Genomic DNA, 24029 nt, shown 5'->3' with positions numbered 1-24029 from the left:
AGCAATTTTAAAGTGCCTTGGTAAGGGAAAAAAATTATTTGTATAAACATAATATACTAAGCAGTAAAAGTTTACAGAGTATAAAAATCACCTGGATAAAAAGAAATAGATTCATGTCAATGGATACTAAAAATGACCAAGCAACAAAATATACTAAATTTACTGGTAAATGAATTCCCATAACACACATGTAGTACTATATTTTTTGTGAATATGGCAATCTGCGAAAAAGGTAATTCTGGTGCTGTAGACGGCTGTGAGGGAGGTTGTGACAAGAGTGATTAGTAGGGCTCAGACATACTACGTGTTGGCGGAGTCAATGATTAGGTCTTTTTAGTAGAATGTTGTGAAGAATGGTATTCCTGTTAGGGCTAGGCTTCCAAAAAAGCAAGCCATGAAATAAAGTTACATTAATTTGAATTAATTTCTACTTAGGAATTAATTACATCAGACAAAGCACAGTACCTACACACAAATGTCTCACAGAAACCAATATATGACACAAAGCAAAATGTAAAAAAAATCCAAAATTCTTATGTATGCAATATAAAATAAATGTTTCATTAAATTAGTCTGCTAATGGCCCAGATCCTTTATAAATAAAGGTCTGTATCACCACGCCACGTAAAGACCTATGACCAGTTGAGTGCTTTCTGAAGGCAGAAGGAATACACATAAGGTAGTGGACGAAAGTAGTTATAAATACGAATTATGGGTAGTAAAAGTGACCAGTTATAGAACCAAGGACTATAATTGTCATGAGTATTTCCTCTCTATTTTGTTATGAATGTTTGTGTGTTTTCTTCCCTCTGCTTTCTTCCCTCTTAGCAAATATGTTTTCTTGCCTCTTATTCTCTTATCATGTAGCAAGATGTATTGTCTTTATATCACAGTATTTAAGTATTGTTAAATTCACATTATGGTATTTAAGTCATGAGCTATCAAGGAGAAAAGTAAACATCACTTATAGACTTTACCTCCTTTTCTGGAAAAGGGGTTATTGCATTTTCAGTTATATGCAGGATATTGGTACCATGTTAGGCAGAATTATGACCATATTATTGTCTTTATTGGGAGATTAAGTATGGTTTTAGGAGATGCATATGGGTGACAAGTTAACAAGTGATGGTTAAGTTTTGTGTGTCAACCTGACTGAGCCACAGAGTTACCAGTTATTTTGTCAAACATTATTATGAATGTTTGTAAGAGTGCTTTTGAATGAGATTAATATTTGAAGAAAAAATATATATATTTAAATCAGGAGACTGAGTAAAGCAGATTGTCCTCATCTAATCAGCTAGAGGCCTGAAGAGAAACTCTTGCCTGACTACCTGAAGCTGTGGCATTGGTCTTTTTTCCTGCCTTTGAACTTGAACTGAAAATGTGGACTCTTTTCGGGTTTCCAGCCTGCTGGCTTTTGGACTGGTACTTGTACCTTTCGCTCTCCTGGTTCTCAGGCCTGTGGACTTGAACTAGAACTAAACAATTGGCGCTCTCGTGTCTCCGGCTTGTCAACTACAACTCTTGGGATTTCTCATCCTCCATAATCACACAAGCCAATTCCTGATATAAATCTCTTCCTGCCAAGTCCTACTGTTTCCCTCATTCTAAAAATAACCTAAATACATGAGACTTTCCCTCCAGTGTTTTATAAACCATCTAGATCAGTACTGTTCAATAGGAATATAGTATGAGTCACATAAGTAATTTAAAATTCTCGACTGGTCTTGTTTAAAAAAACAACTAAAGAAGGTGAATTAATTTTAATATATTTTCTGCTACCCAATATATTATCATTTCAACATATAATCAATATTTTTAAATTATTAATTTTTTGTACCAAGTATTCAAAATCCAGTATGTCTTTTACACTCACAACATTCTCAAGTCAGAATGGCCACATTTTAAGTACTCAATAACTACATGTGGTTAGTGGTTACAGTACTGGACAGCATGGGACTGGATGCATTATCCTCCTCTCTAAGAAGGTATTCAGATCTTCTGCCTCTGACCCAAATGATCCAATTCCAAGCAAGCCACCACTCCTTCACTCCTTTGGGTGGGAAGAGAACACTCCAGTAAGGATAGGGAGTATCTTTCAATTGGGAAAGAGGAGAAGCAGAACTCTTCCTGGTTACTGAGTAAAGCAACTAAGAATTCCATTACTTTAACCCTAAAACTGTTGTCAGAATGAACTGTCTTACTGTTAAATCCAACACTCAGAATTTAGGAGCCTTGTAAATTCACTGAGTATTTTGCTGTCATTTGTAAATCACAATACAGGCAAGATACAAAGTTTACTAGGTGGCACCCCGCCTTATCCACGGGAGATCCATTCCAAGACCCCCCAATGGGTGCCTGAAACTGCGGACAGTACTGACTCCTATACATATTACGTTTTGTCCTATATATACATACACTTCATGGCTTCTCTTTGGCATAGCTGAATTGCCAGCATCACTACTCTTGCACTTTGAGGCCATTATTAAGTAAGAGCTACTTGAGAACAAGCACTGATACCAGGACAATTGATCTGATAACTGAGACAGCTAGTAAGTGACTAACCAGTGGGTAGTGTATGCACCATGGATATGCTGGATAAAGGGTAGGACGTTGTTATGTTGAACAATGCGCAATTTAAAACATATGAATTGTTTATTTCTGGAGTTTTCCACTTAATATTTTGAGACTATGGTTGACTACGGATAACTGAAACTGTGCAAAGTGAAACCACAGATAATGGGAGACTACTGTATTCAAGTACATGACATTCAACTATGTTTTTCTCCAGTTTCCTGGGTTATAACAGAAATTAGTCCTTCCACTGCTTATTACAAACTCCACGTTAAATGCAAATTTAAAAGTCCTAGTTATCTCAAAGGACTGTAGTTTCTAGTAAGTTATTCTCACTATACATCAAAAGGTAAGTTTCTCCTTTTTCCTCTACTAGACATATTTTTTTTTGCCTCACTTGCACAAGCCACTAGAAAGATGTGGCTCTCGAAAGCTCATAAAATCTACACACAGATATAATTTTTCCATTCATTAACGCACCAAGTTCTACGAAACTCAAACAGATAAAAGGGGCATAGTTCCGATATACTGTATGGATGGAATAAACTTTTATTCTAGCGCAAGATAGAAACTATTTTTATCTCGTACAAGTCAGTTCCATGCTCCTCACTATCATTTAGTCGGGGAATAGAGGCCGATCAGGAATTCTCAGCACGTACCTGCCTTTGAGTGAACCTTCAATGCCAACGAGGAAGGGAGCTTCCAAAACGACGTTATTTGTGACTCCTAGAAAGAAAAAAAAAAAAAAAAAAGCGGGCCAGAATGAGTAATTATGAGGCCTTGGAAGGGAAAACCTACCCTCTCTAAACAGGATCATCATAGACACAACAATCAAGAAAAGTTGCCCCCATCCCTGGCAAAGGGTTAATTTCCAGACCTTAATCCCGTATTCGTCACAGCTTGCTCTCCGATACCCCATGAGAAAGCTAGAACACCCGCTTGGGCCCTCCTTCGCCTTTCCCAGACACCACCCCACCCCGCAACTCACTGGAGAAGACCACGGCCCCGAGGGACCGCGACAGGTCCCAGGCGAGGTGCACCGAGTCAGCAAGCACAGCGTGGCATTTCGCGCACTGGAACACGGCGCACCTCTCGGGCAGCAGCCATGACGGTAGCCGCTGGCCGGATAGCGGCTCCTCGATCCCCAGCGCCGCGGGGCCAATCGGCGAGGACCCCTTCACCACCTGCGTGTCCCACTCCATTGAAATTGTAAAAGAAGGTTCGTCAGTCATCTTAGTGCCATCACAAAAGTCGCCCTCCCGCAGCTTTGGATAGCCGGAAGAACCTTTCAGCGGCAGGACCGCCATCTTCATGCAGCTGGCGCCACGGTTTCGTACACGCACCAGGCCCCGCCCCAAGTATGGTTCCTGCGTCTTTATTGGACATCGTGAGCCGGGGGCTCCGCAGGCCTTCGGCACCTAAGCGTTGGTGATTGGGGAGAACTTTGCTGCTGATGGCAAGGGAATCAGACCTTCTATTGGTCAGTGCTAGGAAGCACCGCCTTTGAGACTTTTTTAACCAATGGGAGTGTAGCAGTTTTAGTTTAAACTGTGTATATAAGTGACTTCGTCACCGTTAAGATCGGCGCCAGAGTTTTGAACGGCGCTCCTTTTTTTGGGTGATTGGTACTCTGCGTGATTTCCTGGATTGCGGATCGCGATGACCGTCCCATCCGTGGAGGAACTGGACTCGTTCAAGTACAGTGACCTGCAGAGCTTAGCCAAGAGTCTGGGCCTCCGGGCTAACCTTAAGGTACGGGTCTGGTGGAGCAGGCGGGTGGCGGGAGGGTTAGGTTTAGCGGCCCTAGGGAGACGCGGAGGGAGGGGACGGAGCCCGTCCCTGAGACGGTAGATTTGGTCAAGGTAGATTTGGGTCCCTCCAACTCTGCAAAAGTTGGACCGAAAGGGAGTTATAGTCTTCACCCGATTTTGAAGCTGACTTTTCTGGGGGCTCACATAGGCCTCGGCTTCAAAAGCTTCGTTTGATTTTATTGGAAGTATTCTGCGATACTTCCCAGGGCATCAATTACGAAATGCAGGCCCAGAACGCTCAAGGAATGCTGGGCCTAAAACCGATTGTTAGGCAGTCGGAGAAGTAATTGCTTTGGCTTCTGGGAAATTCCAACAATAACACTTATGTAAATTGTAATAGCACCCAAAATTTCTTGCTACTTAGTAGGGGATCTGGAAGAAAGGTTTTTAGGGGACCATCCCCATGGATACATGTTTATAATTTATTCTTGATGTAGTATGATCATTCATTTATTGATCACTATTGTGGTAGTGTTGTTTCCAAATCAGTAAGGTCTTTTGACTCCGAGGCTGCAAAATGTTGGGATAAAATGTGAGGATTCAATTGGGATTAGGGTTCTATATTAAATTCTTGTGGAGTTGTTATCATAATGCTAATGTATCCTCTAGAGGTTCGTTCTGCTGGATGTGGTATTTACACTGAGTGAATGCCTAAATCAGGCATCACAAATGTTTTTAAATAGTTTAAACGAAGTAATCAGTGTCCAGGTACCTGTTGGGGCTGTATGATAAAGGAATGGCTTTGGAGATATTTCTGAGCTATGGTGTTTAACGGTTCCCTAATACTTCATAAACAAAACCTTAATACCTTAGCTTAAATACCTTATTATAGGCTTTTTGCAGTCTAGCTGGCATCTTTTATCCAAGACTGCATCCAAACTGGACTGGTCCCTGAACACTGGTACCTTTGTCCATCTTTGTGCCCTTGCTAATTTTGACCCTTTGCTTCAGATCCCCTTCTCTTTCTTTTTTTATGAATAATTTCCAATTCTCTTCACAGTCCAACTGAAAAGTCATCACTGACTTAGTTGCCTCGTCCCCTCCCTCCTCTTTATTTCCATAGCCACAGGTCCACCACCCCAGTAATCCCAGGACTCTCTGTGCTTTTAAAACAATTTAATTTCTTCTTTTAAAATTAATTTTTATGGTGACATTGAGTAACAAAATCTGATATTTCAGCTGTACATTTTAACAGTAAGGCATATATATATTTACATTGTGTGTTCACCTCCTATAGTTAGATTTCTTTGTCACCACATATTTGACCCCTTTTACCCTGGTAACCACTAGTCCATTGTCCATGTCCATGACTCTTTGTTTGTTTGTCCTGTTCATTTGTTGCTTTTAGGTAAAACAGTTTAATTTCAACTAGTGTCTTTGAGCAGGTGCCTCAAGAGACAATGATAGGTGGGGCTTTCAGGAAAAGATCTAAACTTGCAATAGCTCTAGAGATCTGAACTCGGGTAGGAAACCTCCACTGTAACTCTTGCTACCCTCTGGTGCATTATTCTAGCACTGCCAAAAAGTGGGTGTAAATAATAGACTGAATAATTATTCAGTATTATTAAAGTATTATTAATTTTATTGGTTATGATAATGATATTGTGGTTATGTTTCTCTCTCTCTCTCTTTTTTTGTCCTTATCTCTTAGTAATACATACCAAGTATTTACAGGTGAAATGTTATGATGCCTGGGATTTGCTCTAAAATACTCCAGGAAAAAGAGGGGGACTAGATGAAGAATAACAGAATGTTGATAATTGTTGAAACTGGGTAATACATGGGGGTTCATTACACTATTCCCTCTACTTTTGTATGAATTCGAAATTTTCCATAATTAAAATGTTTTAAATTATTTACAGTTGGTACAGTCCAGGAGCTCATTAAATCAATTGCCTTTTTGAATTCCAAGTACATAGTGAAAATGAATAAATTGCTCTAAGAAATTATCAAGATTTGATTACTTAAAAAAGTAACAAAAAGATTTAAATAAATTTCACCAGGATGATAACATTCTAAATAAATTTAGAAGATAAAATATTAGATTTTTCATTTGAGATACTGTTATTAATGGTAAAGCAAAATAAAGGAATCGGTTACTAATATTTATTGTATGGTCACTGGTCCTTTCCTCACTCATGCCCTCACTTCTTGCAAGATTAGATTACAAAGACTGGCACTATTTACACTTTCTTGCAGCTCCCCTCCTTCACCTGGCAAAATTCTAAGCCTAATAAAACCTAGTGATATACTTAATCAGTCCTTGCTTATACCTAACCAGCTAATTCTGGCTGGAGAAAATCACCTAAGTTTGTTGACTGAGCTTAATTTAATTTGATGACCATAAAGTGTAAAAAGAGCATTTGTTTCTACTATAATTCCTTAGTAGTCATTAACTTTCTGATATTTGAAGACAATTATTTCACATAGTCTCACCTAAGATTGGCTCCCTTCCCTCACCTGATGACTTTTCCTCACAGGTCATAGAAAAATAGATGCAATCAACTAAGAATTACCTCATCTTTCCACCACCAAACCCTCCAGACAGCCTGCACCTGTCACTGCCTACTCTGCCTCCCTCCTGTTAGTAAAAGTCTGTGTTGCCATTTGTGCTGGAGATTCTGTTCCCTCCTCTACTACTATACTCCTGCATCTCTCTTCTATATCAATTTCTCCCACTCTGTTCATTTCCATAATGCATGTGGTCAATTCTTCATATCACCCATCTTTAAAAAAAAAGAAACAAAAACTCTCTCCTGACCCCACGTCTTTCATCTACTGCCCAATTTCTCTGTTCTTTCTCACTAAAATTGCTTTTATCAAGGCCACCATCCCCTTCATCTTAGAAAGCTTATGATCCATCTCTATCCTCACCTGCCCCTTAGGAGCATTTGGCATGATTGAACCCTCCCTTCCTCTCACATCACTTTCTTTTCTAGACTTCTTTGATATTTTGTTTTCTTCTGCCTTACTAGCACTTTTCCCCAGTCTCCTGATTTTCTCCCTCTGGCAGATCTCTAAATGTGGAGTGCCTCAGATTTCTCTCCTTGGCTTTTTCGTCTTTAGCTTTCTCCCTTGGTGAGCTTATCCATTCTCATAACTTTAAATTCATCTAGGACTAATGACTCCCAAATCCACATTACCAGTGAGACCTCTTCTCTGAGGTGCTGAGTCATGTATTTAAGTGCATCTTAAGCAGCATGGCCAGTTCAAAACAATTAAAACCTCTTCCCAATCTCAGTGAATGGTTCAGAACCACTTTAGATTACTCTCATGCCTCCCTTCACTGCCCACACCCATTCATCCTCATCAGCTCTTCCTCCCAAGTACACTTGAACTATGACCTCTGTGCACTGTCTCAAACCTGGGCCATGGCACCCTTACCCCTTGACCACTGCTTCAGCCTGTCTGATACTCTCCTTGCCTTTACTCTGGCCTCACAATACTATTCTTTTGGTAGTCGGGTGCTATTTGAAACTTAGAATGTGCCATTTTTTCTGCCCAGTGACTTTCTTTACACCTCAAATAAAATTCAAACTCTTCCAAAAGTAATATGAAAAACTTGGCTTGATCCTGATTTGGAGGGAAATTTTTTAAAAAGAAAACTGCTAACATTGGAGACAGTCGAGGGAATTTGATTGTGGGCTACGATAATCCTAATATCCTATACTAAGGATATTAGGAAATTATTACTTTTCCTAGAGATGATAATGCATTAGAGGTTATATAAGAAAATATCCCCTTATTTTTAGGAGATGTGGCTAATGTATTTAGTGATAAAGTATCGTGTCTGGAATTTATTTTCAAATAGCTTGACAAGAAATATATATTAATATAGAGAAAGCAAATGTGAGACAATATTAAGGATTGTTGGATCTAGGTGGGGACTATAAGAATATCTACTAAACTGTTTCAACTTTTCTCTAGTATATGTGCTGCCAAAGCAAGCCTGTGACTTTTCTATAGACCGCATTTTTTGCAATAGTTAGAAGAAAGAAATCCACATTGCTCACTGTGGCCTGTAACCCTCTGTTGACCCAGACTCTGGTCACCTCTCTGATTGCCCTGCCCTCCACTTGCCCCAGTGTTCACCATATGGCTTCTTTCTGTTCTTCACATTCACCAACCCATTTCAAGGCCTCTGGGCTTGGTGTCCCTCTACTTGGAATACTCTTCCCCGTCATCTTCACCTGCTGCTTCTTCCTTTCCTTCACATCTCAGCTCTGAGAGTTCTTTCCTGACCATCTACTCAGGTAGCATTCCCACCTCAGTTACCAATTTTGTTTTTTGTTTTTTTAGCAATTGATGTCATATTATTTATTTTAGCTTACTTGGTTAATTGGCCATTTCCTCACTCTCCCACTGCTCAGGGCTCCTGGAAGGCAGAGACCCTGTCTTTCTTGTTCACTATTTCTCCAGTGCCTGGAACAGTGCTCAGCACAGTAAATGCTTGTCGAGGGAATGCATGAATATGTACTGATACTAATATTATATCTCCAGCTCAACTCTCTTGAGCATCACCCCATATCATACAACCTGCTAGATGCCCTCACACAGCTCTGCCACAAGCACCCCATTTCATCATTATTGTGTATTTGGTGAGGTTTTCATAGTATTTCAAGGTGTTCTGGAAATCTGTACAACAGTTTATGATTAACAATATTATATACTTAAAAATTTCCTAAGAGAATCAATCTTAGTTAAGTGTTCTTACCACCAAAAAAACCACAAAGGGGGCAATAGGAATCTGTTGAAGGTGATGGATGAATTTATGGCATTAATGATGGTTTCACAGGTATATAGTTATCTCCAGACACATCAAATTGTATGCATTAAATATCTACAGCTTTTTGTATGTCAATCATACCTCAATAAAGTAGTTGGGGTGGAGGGAGATATTAGAATCAGAAGAACCAAGAATGCTTAGATTCTGCCCTGCCAATCACCCCCTGCACAGAGAAGACCCCAAGAAAGGTTCAAGGAACAAAAACAAGTAGAAAATTAGGTACTACTTTATTATGAGCTGGTATGGTGTAAAGCATTCCGGTAAACTGGGCTGGAGCATGTGCTTCATACCCTAAACAGCCTCTCCTGTCCCTTGAAGCCTCAAAACAAATTAGAATCCCTGCCATTCTGTCCTGGACACATGGACAATGATAAATGTGAGAAGAGCTGAGCCCAGTGGCTGGTTCTTGAGAAGGGAATCTGTCAACTGTATAGCTGGATGGAAGAGGGAAAAAAGAGAAACTAGCCAATATGCTTGACCCTATATGCATAGAAAAACATTACAATTGGATTAGTGTTCCTCTTTTAGGAAGGAATAAGAAGATAAAGTTTCCTGGTGTGGGAAGAGGAACTAGGAGCCTTCCCCCAGGGACCAGTAACCATCCTCCTTTTAAGACCACCCATCTTTGGCATTCCCCATCTTAGGGCCCCCCCCACCCATCACATTTCACCAGCTGCCCAAGCCAGAAATCCAGTGTAATGAAGTTTCCCTATTCCTCCTCCCCCATATTCATGCTGATTATACTTTCTTGGAAGGTTTTGAATCTATCTATACTGCCTTAGCCCTATTCTAGCTCAGTCATCTCTGGTTTCCTACAACAGCCTCCTAACCGTTTCCCTATCTTCTTTCTTTCCCTCATCAAATGCATCCTTCACATTGTTCAACCAGAGTGATCATTCTGCGTAATACAAAATTGGTCACCCACTGCCCTACTGCAGACTCTTCAGAGACTGCCCTTTACCCTGAGGGGTAAAGTTTATACTCTTAAGATGCTTACAAGGCTTGGTGGGATCAGGGCACTGCCCACTTTCTCAGCATTCTCTCTCACCATCTTCAACAGCTCCACACTCCAGTCACACCAAACCTTTCTTCGAACTCCACTCTCATTCTTGCCTTCCCATGCTATTCCTTTACCCTTTTCCCTGCATCCAACTGTCTCCTATTCCTCCTTCAGACCTCTGCAGCTAGAGACATCATGTCTTTATCTTAGAACTGGTGTGTCTGAAGTCTACCCTTGTGTGTTAGACTGGTGGCCAAGCCCACCTGTGTTCTCTCACAATAGCCTGAGCTTCTTCATGTTGGCATTGACTCCACTGCATTGTCATTGTCCCTTTCCTTGTCTGACTTCTCCGCTCTGCTGTGAAAGTTGTGAGGGCAGGGATCAGTTATATTTTGGTCATCATTCTATTCCCAGAGCCTGCCCAAAGGACATTGGATGAATACAAGAACATGTGAAAATGTTCAACGTATCTGTCTTGCTTATTTGATTTTTGGCTTTACTGTTAAGATATTTAACTTTTCTGCAGGCAGACAAGTTGTTAAAAGCCTTGAAAGCCCACCTTAAACAGGAAGCAAGAAAAGAAAATGAGAATCAGGTATGGTTTTCTTTTTTTTTATCACTTACTTAATAGTAAAATAATCATTCAGTTAATGAGTGATAAACACAATTAGCGATGACTTTTAAGACATGTTGTTTATTACCAAAGAGGTCATTATTGGTAATAGTAAGTCCTTTCATAATAACTATTTGTTATAAATGGCAAAATTGCCTTGCACCAAGTAATTTGTTGAATAAGATGTTCTTATACAAAAGCAGAGGTTAATTACTAGTTGCCAAAAGTTACAAGAGATAGCATGGCATGTGTAGAGAGGGAACTAGATTCAAAGTCAGAAAAACTCAGGTTAAAGTAGCAGCTCTGTCATTACTTTTCATGTGACCTCAGAAAACTGAAAGTCCTTCTTAGTTTCCTGTTGTGTAAAATAAAAATAAGATCTGCACTGCTGAATTTAGTCCTATGAGAAGCAAATGAAATGACTATGAAAGTGATTTGTAGTAAAATAAACCACTATTGATGGGAGAGATTGTCATGGCTGCTTTAGACCCACACCAAAGATTTTTGACATGGCACGGCACCTAAATGGATTGTAAAATGCTTCGTTAGGGCAGGATTCTTAATGTGAAATAGAGGAAAATGTTGAAAGGCCTTAAAGAATTGGGCTTTGGAGAGCATCCATTATACATCTGGAAATGAAAGTAAGTATAAACATGAACTGAAAATCTAACTTCCTCTTCTCTGTCTTTATAGTCTCTGTAACTCTCTCCACGTTATAAACATTTAAAAATTTTCAATATTCAAAATTCTTTTTGATTCCAGGTTTTAAGTAACTTAAAATAGACAACAAAAAGAATTAATTTTGAATTCCAGCTTTAAAAGTTTTTACATCAACTAAATCGTATGTGTATGTGTTTGTGTTTAAATGGTTAAGGAAACATGATTATAGTGCTATCTGAAATCAAGATTTTACTTTGGCTGTAATTGATAGACTAAATTAAAAATGATCTACCGTACTTTAAATTCAACATCTCAGGGGCCATTCCATTTTGAAAATTTTTACAAGAGCAGGGTGGTAGTCAAAATTCAGTCAGATACAGAATTCCTAAGTGGCGAATCTGTCAATAGTGAATTTAGATTGATGGAAAAACCTGATATACACAAAGCGTTTATTTATCTAAAGCTACAGAAAGAGTCTGCACAATTCAAATACATGGCAAAGAGATCATTAATGTCACTAAGGATAGAGAGAGAGGTAAGTTTCCAAACCTCCAAATCATCACCTGGGGAGTGCACAGATGGATCACATCTGAGTAAGTGACATCGGATCTTCTAGAAGCCTTTTTCTCACACTGTAGGTCAGCCTTGACCAAATGAGTTGGAGCAGCTCTGAATATAGGCTGGTCTGGCTGTGTGCTGGGGACTTCCTCATCTGAACCAGATGTGCCTCTTCACTCTTGGATTAGGCAAGTCAGATAATATAATGCATTCAGGAATGAACACATCCTCCCTGATCACTGTCGGCCTCTCAGACTAACATACCATGGTTAAGGTGCATGGGGTTAAAACTAAATATCTCTGGGAGTTGTGTGAATAGGCTTCTAAACCAGTTATAGCACCTGTGCTATATATGGGGGCCGGGATAGGGGATAGGATAAATAAGTAAAAGCGTCTCTTTTATATTCTAGCAATATGTAGTATAACCCAAAGGTACCACTTCTATAGTGGAAAATTTCTTCTTTTTCTTTTTCCTTTCTTCCTCATGACTATCCAGGGAGTTGGAAAATGGAATCTAGATAGCATAATTCTACTGTCATGTAAATAGCCCTGCTCCTTTAAAGTTATGCTCACCTGTTCTCATCTTGCATCTGTTGACCTCCAGGTTGCTTTCCAGTTGTTCACTGTCTCATTGTCTTCCCCATCACCTCATGTCCTGGCCTTATTTTGGGTGAATTCAAAGGTTCATCTGGATGTCCCTTACTACCCTTGCCTCCTCATTCCTTAATACCTGTGACTTATTTCTACTATTCATCAGTTATCCACTTCTTTAGGCATATCCTGGGCCTTATATCCCTTGAAACTATATTCTGTAATATTTCAACTCTGACTAAAACCTCTCTAAGCCTCCTTATTCTTTTATTCTCAACACATTTACTTTATATCGTGGTTCTCAACCCAAGTTGTATATGAGAATCATTTGGGGAGCATTTTAAAAATATTGATATATAAGCATCACCAAAACTCAGGCCAACTAAATCACTCTCAGAGGGTGGGGTCCAGGCATCATAGTGAAATGGACTGCAAAGTCAGAATACAAAGCAGTCTACCCCCTGTGCAGAGTCCCAGGTACCTACTACCCTCTAAAATATTACATTTCTCTGTAAAGAAATTAAATGATTATCAAGCAAAGGCCTCTGCCTTCTGGCATTCAAGCATCCCCTAGCACAATAGCCTCCTCTCCACCTAAGAAATCTAGTAGATTCAGATAACAAGCACTCCCACACATTCAAGCTCTAATGAAGTTTTTGGTCTGAGGTTAGAATAGATAACCAACAGTAACAGACATTTGAGGAAAGCTTAAGCTCTCTTGAGAGCTTAAGATAAAAAATGACTCTAAAGGAAACAGATGACACAGCAAACAAAAACTTTAACCAAAAAAAAAGCCTTACAATAACATTGATTTATCAACTCTTAGAATCAAGCTACACAAAGCACAGATGATTCAATTAATTTTACATAACAGGCTATAAACGTTGTCAACTTTGAAACTTAAATAGATGACAAGTTGAGAAATAAAGGGAGGATAATAGGTAAAGAGAAGTATAAGAATGCTAATATGTGCAGTTTACAAGCTAGATGCATATAGTTGTGGAACAAAATTTAAAAGTGTTAAGTATATTTAAAGCTGCAAAAGTAACTGATAGAATGACTGGTGGTATGCTTCTGTTAGGAAGAAGATAGAGAGATGAAAATGGTACAAATGAGCTAAATTTTAGCACATGATAGACACTAAAAAGGTGGTATGCTTCTGTTAGGAAGAAGATGGAGAGATGAAAATGGTACAAATGAGCTAAATTTTAGCACATGATAGACACTAAAAACAGCTATTGAAAATATAAATGGATATCTCATTAGCAAATCACTAATGATATATAAGAAACCACTTGAAATTAAGTCTTAGAAATAGGAAGGGTAGGCAGAGAACCCATTGCTTTTCATTATAATCTCTTTAGTATTTGATTTTTTTAAGGCATACGTATGTATTGGTTTATTTCAAAAACTTTGAATTTATGTATAAAAAAATTAACACAACACTAAAAACAAGTGAAGCCTGTCCTTTATAGTCTCTAGGTAAGAGAACCTTCCTCACACTTATATTCATCTAGTTTTTTTCTAGTGCTTTTTCAGTTTCATTTTTTACATTTAAATCTTTATCCAGATTTCATTTTGGTGTGAGAGAATGATCAAGTTTCATTGCCCCCACCAAAAAAAAATATTAAAAACAGAAAAACCCAGGTTAAGTAGTAGCTGAATAATGAATCCAAACTTTCCCTTATGAATATGAATGAAGTACAGCCATTGTCATACAATGATTTCTTATACAAGCAGTTCTGTTTGGAATGTTCTGGTACATGTACCGCAGTTTTGATAATGTAGCTCTTAACTTTCAGTTTAGGATACTGCAAGTTCCATTCTTACATTACTCCCTGATTTTGACCTTGGATAAGTTACTTTGGACTCTAAGCCTCAGTGTCCTCATCATTGAACTGTAGATAATATTAGTACCTGTCTCACAGGCTCTGAGAAATAAATGAGATAGATAATCTGTGTAACACTTAGTCCAATAAAGCTGTGATATTAGCTGTAATTATTATTAGTTATAGCATACTGCCTGGCAAAGTATATATTCAATAAATTAATACACTTTTAATAACTTGCTCATTTACTGACGCTAAGATTGAATGCTTTCCTGGCCTAGTTTTTTAGCTTGGGTTGTTAAATGTGATTGTTTCTTTTCGAATACTCTATAATTCTTGTCCTTGCCTATAATTTAGTGCTAGAGAGTTTTAAAAATATCTTACATATGTAATATGTTTTTTATTCAGTTTAACTGCTGATTCTTCCTGAGCATTATAACCTTATACATAGGGCACGAAATTAATGTCTCTCCTTTCAGTATGAAAATCAAATTTCTGCATCCTCTTATGATGAGACCGAGATACAGATGAGCAGCCAAGAACAAGCAGAGAGGGAGCTGGCTGGCCATGTCACCAAAAAGAGGAGAAAGCGCAGGACAGTCCACAGGATTCCTGACTCCCAGGTGAATAGAAGGGTTGAAACTGAAAATAAGCCACCACCTGTGCTGTAAGCTCCATGAACGCACAGACCCAAGTCCAAGCTGCTCATCATTGCACCCCCGGCACTGTGCTCGGGAAGCCTTTAAGTATTAAGCACAAATTAAATATTTGTTGAAGAAATATGAACTTTCATTAAATGTTTACTTAAGTGAAGTGTAGTAAATAAGAAGGAAAGAGAAACTAACATCAAATATGATTTTTTTTATTTTTATTTTTATTTTTTTCCTATTTTGTTCCAGGCCTGGTGATCACGCTGTTCTTAGTCTTTCAGCAATCTGGCCACGTCATTCCAGGAGCTTCCTTCACTTGCTTTGAGAGGACTCTGATTTTATGATCTTTTCATTTAAATGTAACTTTTATAATACATGGTCCTAATATTTATTTTTTAGCTTTGTACTGTCCCTTAGTTGTTAGCCTATCTGGGTCTCATAGTGTTTCTCATCCCTAAGAGAACTAATCTTGCCATTTATGCCTTCCACTGGTCCCTGGTTTCTCCTAGCCTCAAATTCACGCTCTCAGTGAGGCAGAGAACCAAATCTGCCACTCACATTTTATTCTACTTTTCTTTCTTTAACTCCTTTTCACCCTCAGTTTCAGACCTATCTTTGGAAGGCAGCGATTACTTCTTTTTTTCTCTTCTTTTTTTTTTTTTTCAAGTATCTGACTATAATCAATATTTTTAAGGGCATATTTTTTAGTAGAGGTATAATTGACATATAACATTAGTTTCAGGTGGACAACCTAATGATTCAATGTTTGTAGTGTTGGGAAATGACTATCACAATAAGTAGTTAACATTCATTACCATACATAGTTACAAATTTTTTTTCTTGTGATGAGAGCTTTTAAGTTCTACTCTCAGCAACTTTCAAATGTGATTACTTCTTTTTTTATCATTTAAATCATTTATTTTTTTTAACTTGTAGCAGGATCATTCAGACATAAAAACAAGAGATCCCACTGAGTTCCGCCATCAAGAAAAGCAGGAAAACCAGGAACTCAGAACTGCAGCAGAGGTCCCTTCTCCACTAGTCGAGAGCCAAGAAGATGCGAATGCAGTGTGCTCGGGGAAAAGTGGAATAAATGGTATGCCAAGTAACTAAAAAAAAATTCCAAAATTGCTAGGGAAGCTGTGTGCCTCAGTTTCCTAGGATTCCCATAACAAAGTGCCACAAACTGGGTGGCTTAAAACAACAAATTTATTCTCTCACAGTTCTGGAGGCTGGAAGTATGAAATCAAGGTGTCAGTTGGGCCATTCTCCCCTGAGATTCTTGGTAGAATCCTCTGGCTATTGACCCTTGGTGATTCTGGGCTTGCAGCTGCATCACTCTAAATCTCTGCCTCTGTCATCACATGGTATTCTCCCTGTGTGTCTCTTTACATGTCTTCTTAAAAGGACACCAGTTCTATTGGATTAGGGTCCACCCTAATGACTTCATCTTAACTTGATTACATCTACAAAGATGTAATATCACAGTTACTAGAGGTTAAGACTATAGCATATCTTTGGGGTAAGGAGGGATACAATTCAACCCATAACACCATTATATATAAGGATTTGGCAATTAAAGCAAAAATTAGAACCAAGTACAGGAGTCCATCAGGTCATCTTTAGTAACTTGAGAAACTAGAATAAGAGTGACAGCTGGGAAGTTTGAGAAAGTTGATCTCCGCTCAGTGATGAGGAGAGCCTGCACTTGGTCTAGTAGCTCCTTCTGGCCTACTCCAGAGACAAGTCAAAGACTTGTTTGCCTATTCAATAGAACAGTTGAAAGGGAGTTGCAAAGTCTACCTTCCCAGTGGTGTGGCGGCCTTTTTTTATTATGATAAATGTGTACTCTTCTTAGTCTCTAACATAAAAACCTCTTCCTTAAACATTCTCAACTTAAAGTTTAATTCAGTAACAGAAAACTTCAGTTCCCCTATACCTAACAGGACTTCATGCTTTCTGATTTCATTCCACAGAAAACCTAATTGCAACAGTCCTGGTGTTTGTTTCACCTTAGCCAATCTGTCTGGGCTCCTGAGGCTTGTCTGAGGGGATTGAACTAGAAGATGAGATATTCTAGTGTACATCAAGCAGTTAAATGCAGAATTTCTAATACTGAGGCTTCCCATTTTCCTCAGAATTTTGCATGTCTTCCTAAATCTAGTTCTAAGTGGTCACTGTTCTGATTCAGTAACTCTGAGGTGAGCCTGGGAGTCTGCAGTTTTTAATAAGCACTCCAGGTAATTTTGATGCATGTGCCTTATAAACTCATTTTAAAATTATGATTTAGAGCAAGTTGTTAAGAAATATGACAAAGAGTCAAAATTGGGGTGGGATTACAAATATCTGCTATTCTACCAATCATTTTATCAAGGAGATTTAGCTCTAAGACTCAGCTTTGATGGTTAGGTTTGTATTTCTTAAAACACAAGGACTTTCTCTCACAAAAGTACAGAGTAATAAAAATTCATTGTGGCTTCATATTCCATATTGCAACTAACTTTTAAGAAACTGCCACTTGTCAAGTTTTGGTATAGTACGAGATAATATCAACAAATATCTGAAAAGGGTATTAAAATACTCTCTCCTTTTAACCAGATTATGCATGTGGCAAGATTTGTTTTCATACCTATTTCAACCAAAACAACATGGTAATATTGTCTGCAGAAGCAGACAAAATAATCCAGCTGCCTTTTTTTAAGCCAAACATTAAAGAAATTGTAATTTAAGACGATACCATTCTACTATTTTTGTTTTAGAAATTTTAGCCATTTTTCATAAATTTATGTGTAAATTTAATGGACATATTGTTATTTTTAGTAAATCAAACGCTTTTAAATGTCTTAGTATCTAATGTGGCACATGTTGATATAACTAATGTACATAAACAAAAATTCTTAGATCTTAATAGTTTTTGAGAGTATATAAGGATCCTGAGACCAGAAACTATGAGAACTGCTAATCTATAGATAGATCTTATATAGTTTCATCAGTTATTTCAGCAATTATTTGAATATTTCCATCCATTTATTCAATAATTCCATCAGTTATGTCACTTAAAACAAAATCTTAGCTCATCCTTCATATTTCATTGCCGTATTTCTTCAGTCTACTTTAATCCAGAATAGTTTCTTAGTCTTCTTTTATCTTTCAGGATGTTGACATTTTTAAATACAGGCTAGTTTTTTTGGTCCTCTGATTCGATTTGTCTAATGTGTGCTGATGGTTAGATTCAGATCATGCACTTTTGACAGGAAGTGATATTGGGTCCTTCTCAGTGCCCCAACAGGCACAGATACTGTTTATCCTATGACAGTCATGTTAACTTCCATCACCTGGTTATGGTGGTGTCCAGTAAGTAGCTCCTCTGTAAAGTTACTATTTTTCCATTTGTAATTAATAATTATCTCATGAACAGTGACTCTGACTGTAAATATCCTGTTTTTCATAGAACTTCACTATGGTTTTAGAGCCAATTTCTAAGCAGAAGTCCCTGGAGCCCCTCCTGCTCTATCAAATATTCTTTTGCCTTGTTTTATGGCTGCAACTAGGAACCTTAAGGATGAGTGATTTTATAAGTGGTATTTCTTAAAAACCTACTTGCGTATTTTTTAGTAAATTACCTCAAGTCGAAAAAGATGTCAGAATGTGGAAAATGATTATAGGTGGGAGAAAATAGTAAACCTTATATACACCATGATTTCAACTGGATTTAAAGAACAAAAACAAAACAAGTAGGAGCATACTTGCTTTATTGCGCTTCCCTTTATTGCGTGTCACAGATACTGCATTTTTTATAAATCGAAGGCAGAAAAATAATACACCAGAAAAAAAATAGTACAACTTGCTTTATTGTAGTGGCCTGGAACTGAACCTGCAATGCCTTGTGCCTATATAGAAGCAAAGGACCTGAGGAAATATGCCAAATGCTAATAGCATTTCTTAGGCTGGTGGGATTGTGTGATTTTTACTTTTTAGTTATAATAATAACATGTTCATAGCAAAAGTTCTGGAAAAGTGTGTTTAAATTTCTGATATAACTTCTATACAGGAGGCATACGATTTCTGCCTACTTGAAGCACAGGAGCGAAGATCGTAGTGATGCTACAATTCTTTGTGCTCCCTCTGTGCCATTTCTCCCACTGCCTTGGCAGAGCCTAGCACATAAATATGCTCCGTGTTAACTTTCAGACATTTCTTAATTGGAAGAATTTTTTTGAACTCTTTCATTAGTACTATATCTTTGGATTCAGGTAATGAAGACTCAAAGGTACCTTTAGAAAGGAAGAAGTCTCTCTACACAGATGGGTTTTCCAAATCTGGAAAAAATAAAAGAACTGCAAGCACTACTCCAAGTAAGTTTTGCATTCAAAGTGACATAAAATAATGGTTGTCCACCTTAGGTAGATGTTGGAGAGAGAGTGTACTGTCTGACTTATTTCACTAAAAGCTGGAATGCTGGAATATGGGCTGGCATCCTCGTTCTCTCATTTCCTAGCTCTGAGTGGGCAATTTATCCTCAGTAAACCACTTCCTCGGTTGAAAGTGGGAATGGTTGTACTGCCTGTTTCATCAGGTTGTTACATTGATTAATTGAGGCTAGTTTTCCACTTCTAATTACCTAGCACAGTAACTAGCATATAGCAAGTATTCAATAAATATCTGAACAATGCAACATATATACGATGTATTGAATTGTACACTCGAAACCTATGTAATTTTAGGACACCTCAATAAATTTAATTCTAAAAATAGAAATAAATATAATAAAAATAAATATCTGAGATTGAATGTCTGTAAAGTACTTGGCACAATGTCCACCTTGTAATAAATTTTTTAAAGTCAAGGGACGGCCTTGAACGTGCCTTGAACGTGCCACCCTGAACGTGCCTGATCGCATCGGATCTTGGAAACTAAGTAAGGTCGGGCCTGGTTAGTACTTGGATAGGAGACCACCTAGGAAAACCAGGCTGTAGGCATTTAAATAAGTTAAATAAATAAAGTCAAGGGGACTCCATTTCTGGACATGTAATTCTTCCCTATTGCTTGGCACATAGAATGTTGATTGAGAGTACTATATTTATAGTACTTAGAATGCTGCTCAGCATATATTAGAAGTTCATCTATTTAATTATACTTAATTAGAATAGCAAAGAGCAGGGGTCGGCAAATTGCTGCCTGCCTTGGCCTGTCTTATAGCTCATGAGGTAAGAATGGTTTTTACAGTTTTAAAAGATTGTATAAAAAAAGTATGAGACAGAAACCACTAAACCTAAAATATTTAATATCTTCTTTACAGAAAAAAAATTTGCCAATGCTTAGCACAGAGCTTTCTAAGCATTTTAAAACATCAAATTTATGATTAAGGCCATTTGATTAATTGGTGAGAGGAAAAGACAAATCTGTTATTTTCTTATCCTCCGGACTAAACCAACATGTCAATTAACAGTGAAATGGACAGTCGAGAGATGACACATGTTTAATCATTTGGGGGGGGGACCTTAAATATTATTGTTTAATTTTTCAATTACAGTTGTCTTTCAATATTATATTAGTTGCAGGTGTACAACATAGTGGTTAGACATTTATATGACTTACAAAGCAATCCACTCCCCCAATAAGTCTAGAACCCACCTGGCATATATCGTTATTACAATACTATTGACTGTATTTCATATACTGTACTTTACATCCCCATGATAATTGTGTAACTGCCAACTTGAACTACTTATTCCCTTCACCTTTTTCACCCAGGCTCCCAACCCTCTTCCCATCTGAAAGCCATCAGTTCTCTATCTATGAGTTTGGTTTTGTTTTGTTTTTTAATTTTGTATTTTAGATTCCACATATAAGTGAAAATATATGGTATTTCTCTGACTTATTTCACTTAGCATAATAGCCTCTAGGTCCATCCATGTTGTCACAAGATAGTTTTTAAGATAAATATGTTTTGCCCTTGAGTTTCAAAAAACTAAATGTTTTGAAATTAAAGTTTTGACAAAGATGATGTTGAAATTAATGTTAGAGATGCAGAGAAGAGAATAAGTGTTAACAGGAAAACAAAGGGAAGGCGAATAAATGAACTTCGTCTTGGTATTAATTTTCATATTTTGTGGAACATTCTAGACTTTAAGAAGCTTCATGAGGCTCGTTTTAAGGAAATGGAGTCCATTGATCAATATATTGAGAGAAAAAAGAAACATTTTGAACAACACAATTTACTTAATGAAAAGGTAATTATGTTCTTAATGGGAATAAACTATTTGATTTTAATGTTGATACGATATATACACCATGATTAGTACAGCCAGTTTCCTATTGTTCCATTAGTGGAATGGACTTGTTTGAGTTTAATGTATTTTTATTATCTTAAATTGCTTTCCCCCCAACATGAGAATTTTCGGAACTCTTCAGACAAAGTAGTGAGTTCTCACTATACAGAACAAATTCCAAAATAGCAATTAGTTGTTTGGTCTTCCACATTCGTACATTGTGCATATCACTTTTGTTGAGGATGGACTGATATTTCACTGAAGCCATCTTTTTTCTCTATCTCTCACCTAAAGCAAAAAAGGACTAGCAGTGGCTAACTTAAAGGTTTCCAGTGATAACTGGAGCTCCCTGGGAGGCCTTCAGCTCAGGTCCTGCTGGATTCAGGGCCCCATCAAATAAGAAAAGATGATGAGTTAGAAGAGTACTGAGTTGTTGTTATAGTCCTATGTGGTATCTGGTGTTAAAAAGGGAAGCATGTAGAGGGCTGGGATACATTTATTTTAGAGTGTAATAATATATAACAACCAGCCCATTTCTCAAAAAGAGAATGAAGCAATTTGTAGTATTACACATAACACAAAACAGTTGAGTTTTGAGTTTTCTGATACTAATGCAGTGGGTGGTAAGTTCTAAATAATTTTTAAAAAAACAAGCTTGTTAGTGAGAAACAATCTTGGGTAATAAACATGCATTTGAACAGTACTTATAAAACCACTGTAACCACAATTAAAGACACTATTTAACAACCTTCTAGCAAACAGCGACAATGCCAAGTCATGGCATTAAACATCTCCATTTCTTCATACTGATCTAACAACATTAGTAAGAATCCAGAGAGAAGAAATTAATATGTCTATAGTAAGACTTTCCTAAATATTAGCAAGGGCTAGGTATCACTACATTTATAGCCGAATACTAGAACAAGAGGCCCATGCTGACACTTGACAGAAAGTAGCTCCTTAGCTTCTTTTTCTGCATAGGCATGAGCTAGCTGCAAATACGCCTGGAAACAGGGTCACTCATTTTCCTTACCTGAGTCTACTTAAGTACTTGATGGAAAGTCAAGCTTTCTATACGATATAATATGGATGAGTTAATTTTTCAGGTAAAAATTAAAGGCAGAAAAACTGCCTCAACCATAAACTTGAGTGTAGCCTTGTAGATGTATTGAATAAATGAGTGGCTTATCTTATTTTTTAGTGATAGCCCCATCTGAACGAGTTTAGTTCTAAAATCCCACACCACCCTCATTATTTAAGGAATTGACCTATCAGGTGGGTTATTTAGTATGACCTATTTGGAGACTGGAGAGTAAAAACAATTAGTGACTTTGCCATAGTTGATATGAAGTTTTTCTTGATCGTTGACTTGCTTTAGGGTTAGTCATTTGGATAGTGATGGATAGTAATAAATGAGCGAAAGTCCAAGAGAGAATCATCCTGGCCATGACCAATCTCCCCCTGACTTTCATGATCAGAGGAGGGAGACCTGTTTGATTTGATTGTCAGATGGCCCTCTACAAAGATCAGAAAACTTGTACCCCAGAGATGCCTGTTTACTTTGTTAACAGTGAGAATGATCAGATTTTTAAATCTTCAATAATATGAAAAAAATCCCAATTGAGTTGGCATTTCTTTGATCATTCTGTTACATGCCATTTATGTTATATCTTTATATATTGGAATTGGTTGTTTTTCTGTAAATTTGCTTTTTCTGTAAATTTGCTTTTTCTTAATATCTGCACATTTATGAACATTAATCTATATTAATGATATGTAATATATGTTATAAATATTTTCCTGGTTTATCTTTAAACTATATTAATAGTGTCTTTTACCTTGTAGAAGGTATTTTTGTTTTATTTTTAGTTAAATCTATCCAACTTTTCCTTTTAGGGCCCAGAGTTCTTTTTGTCATGCACTGCCTGTCCTGAGATCATTTAAAAAAAATGCTCTTATAAATGTACTGCTTCTTATTACTTTTCCCTATCTTTAATTCATATTTTTATTTTTGTCTATGATATTATTGAGCTCTTTGCATTGTTAGAACAAGATTTTTATTGATAAAAGAAAGGGAGGAATTGATTAGCTACATTGCTAACAAAATGAATTGGTACTAGTAGAGTCAGCAGCATAATACTGTATATGAAAAAAAGTCAAAAAGATTGGTACTTAGTGCAAGTAGAATCATTTATACATTATAAGGTACTCAAGCAAAGATGCAGAGTTGAGGGTCCTGGCACCAAGTGTGAACTGTGAGGAGATACTAGAAAGGAGAATTTTAGAAGAAAGATAGAAGGCAGCATAAAAGATGTAATTAAATATAATAGTATAACTAATTCATCTAGCCTGGGTTCTCAGCTTATGGTAAAGATGTGTATTTACTAAATATTTTAGTTTTAAATTTGTCTCACATTAGAATCTCTTGTATGTCAAAAAGAGAAGTTAACATAATTTTCTAGTTTGTATTTCATAGGATATAATCAGAACTTTTTATTTTCTGGCTTTATATTATCAGTTATAGTAGTCCTACCTCTATTGTCAGTTAATGAAGTTATATTTCTTCTGCTTGGAACAAATCTTAGACTAATGATAGTAAAACATTCAGTTAGTATTTGTGCCTTGACAGTATCTAAAAAAAGAAAACCTAAGTGGAACTCTTCCCAGCCATTTCTAAGACAGCAT

General features: G+C 37.3%; 2 protein-coding genes across 5 annotated transcripts in view; one reads left to right on the top strand and one right to left on the bottom strand.

Annotated features, from left to right (window-relative positions):
• The window catches only part of OIP5 (Opa interacting protein 5), a 9429-nt gene extending 5486 nt beyond the window's left edge, over positions 1-3943 (bottom strand). The window contains exons 1-2 of the mRNA XM_006920473.3: positions 3563-3943; positions 3234-3300 (exon numbers count right to left, since the gene is read on the bottom strand). Of these exons, the coding sequence (XP_006920535.1) occupies positions 3234-3300; positions 3563-3887 (392 nt within the window). The 5' untranslated portion in view covers positions 3888-3943. The remainder of the gene's footprint in view (positions 1-3233; positions 3301-3562) is intronic.
• A 196-nt stretch (positions 3944-4139) lies between these two features.
• The window catches only part of NUSAP1 (nucleolar and spindle associated protein 1), a 28516-nt gene continuing 8626 nt past the window's right edge, over positions 4140-24029 (top strand). For 2 of the 4 annotated variants that reach the window (XM_015595885.2, XM_006920471.3), the window contains exons 1-6: positions 4141-4326; positions 10698-10766; positions 14902-15045; positions 16009-16168; positions 19326-19427; positions 21199-21305. In XM_015595885.2, the coding sequence (XP_015451371.1) occupies positions 4234-4326; positions 10698-10766; positions 14902-15045; positions 16009-16168; positions 19326-19427; positions 21199-21305 (675 nt within the window). In that variant the 5' untranslated portion in view covers positions 4141-4233. Of the gene's footprint in view, positions 4327-10697; positions 10767-14901; positions 15046-16008; positions 16169-19325; positions 19428-21198; positions 21306-24029 lie in introns of all 4 variants that reach the window. The other 2 variants (XM_006920472.3, XM_025038860.1) reach the window with 2 other exon arrangements.

The sequence above is a fragment of the Pteropus alecto genome, unplaced genomic scaffold, assembly GCF_000325575.1.
Source record: "Pteropus alecto unplaced genomic scaffold, ASM32557v1 scaffold86, whole genome shotgun sequence".
NCBI classification, from domain to species: domain Eukaryota; kingdom Metazoa; phylum Chordata; class Mammalia; order Chiroptera; family Pteropodidae; genus Pteropus; species Pteropus alecto.
Note: the sequence above shows the minus strand (reverse complement) of the source record. Positions and strands in the feature narration are given on the sequence as shown.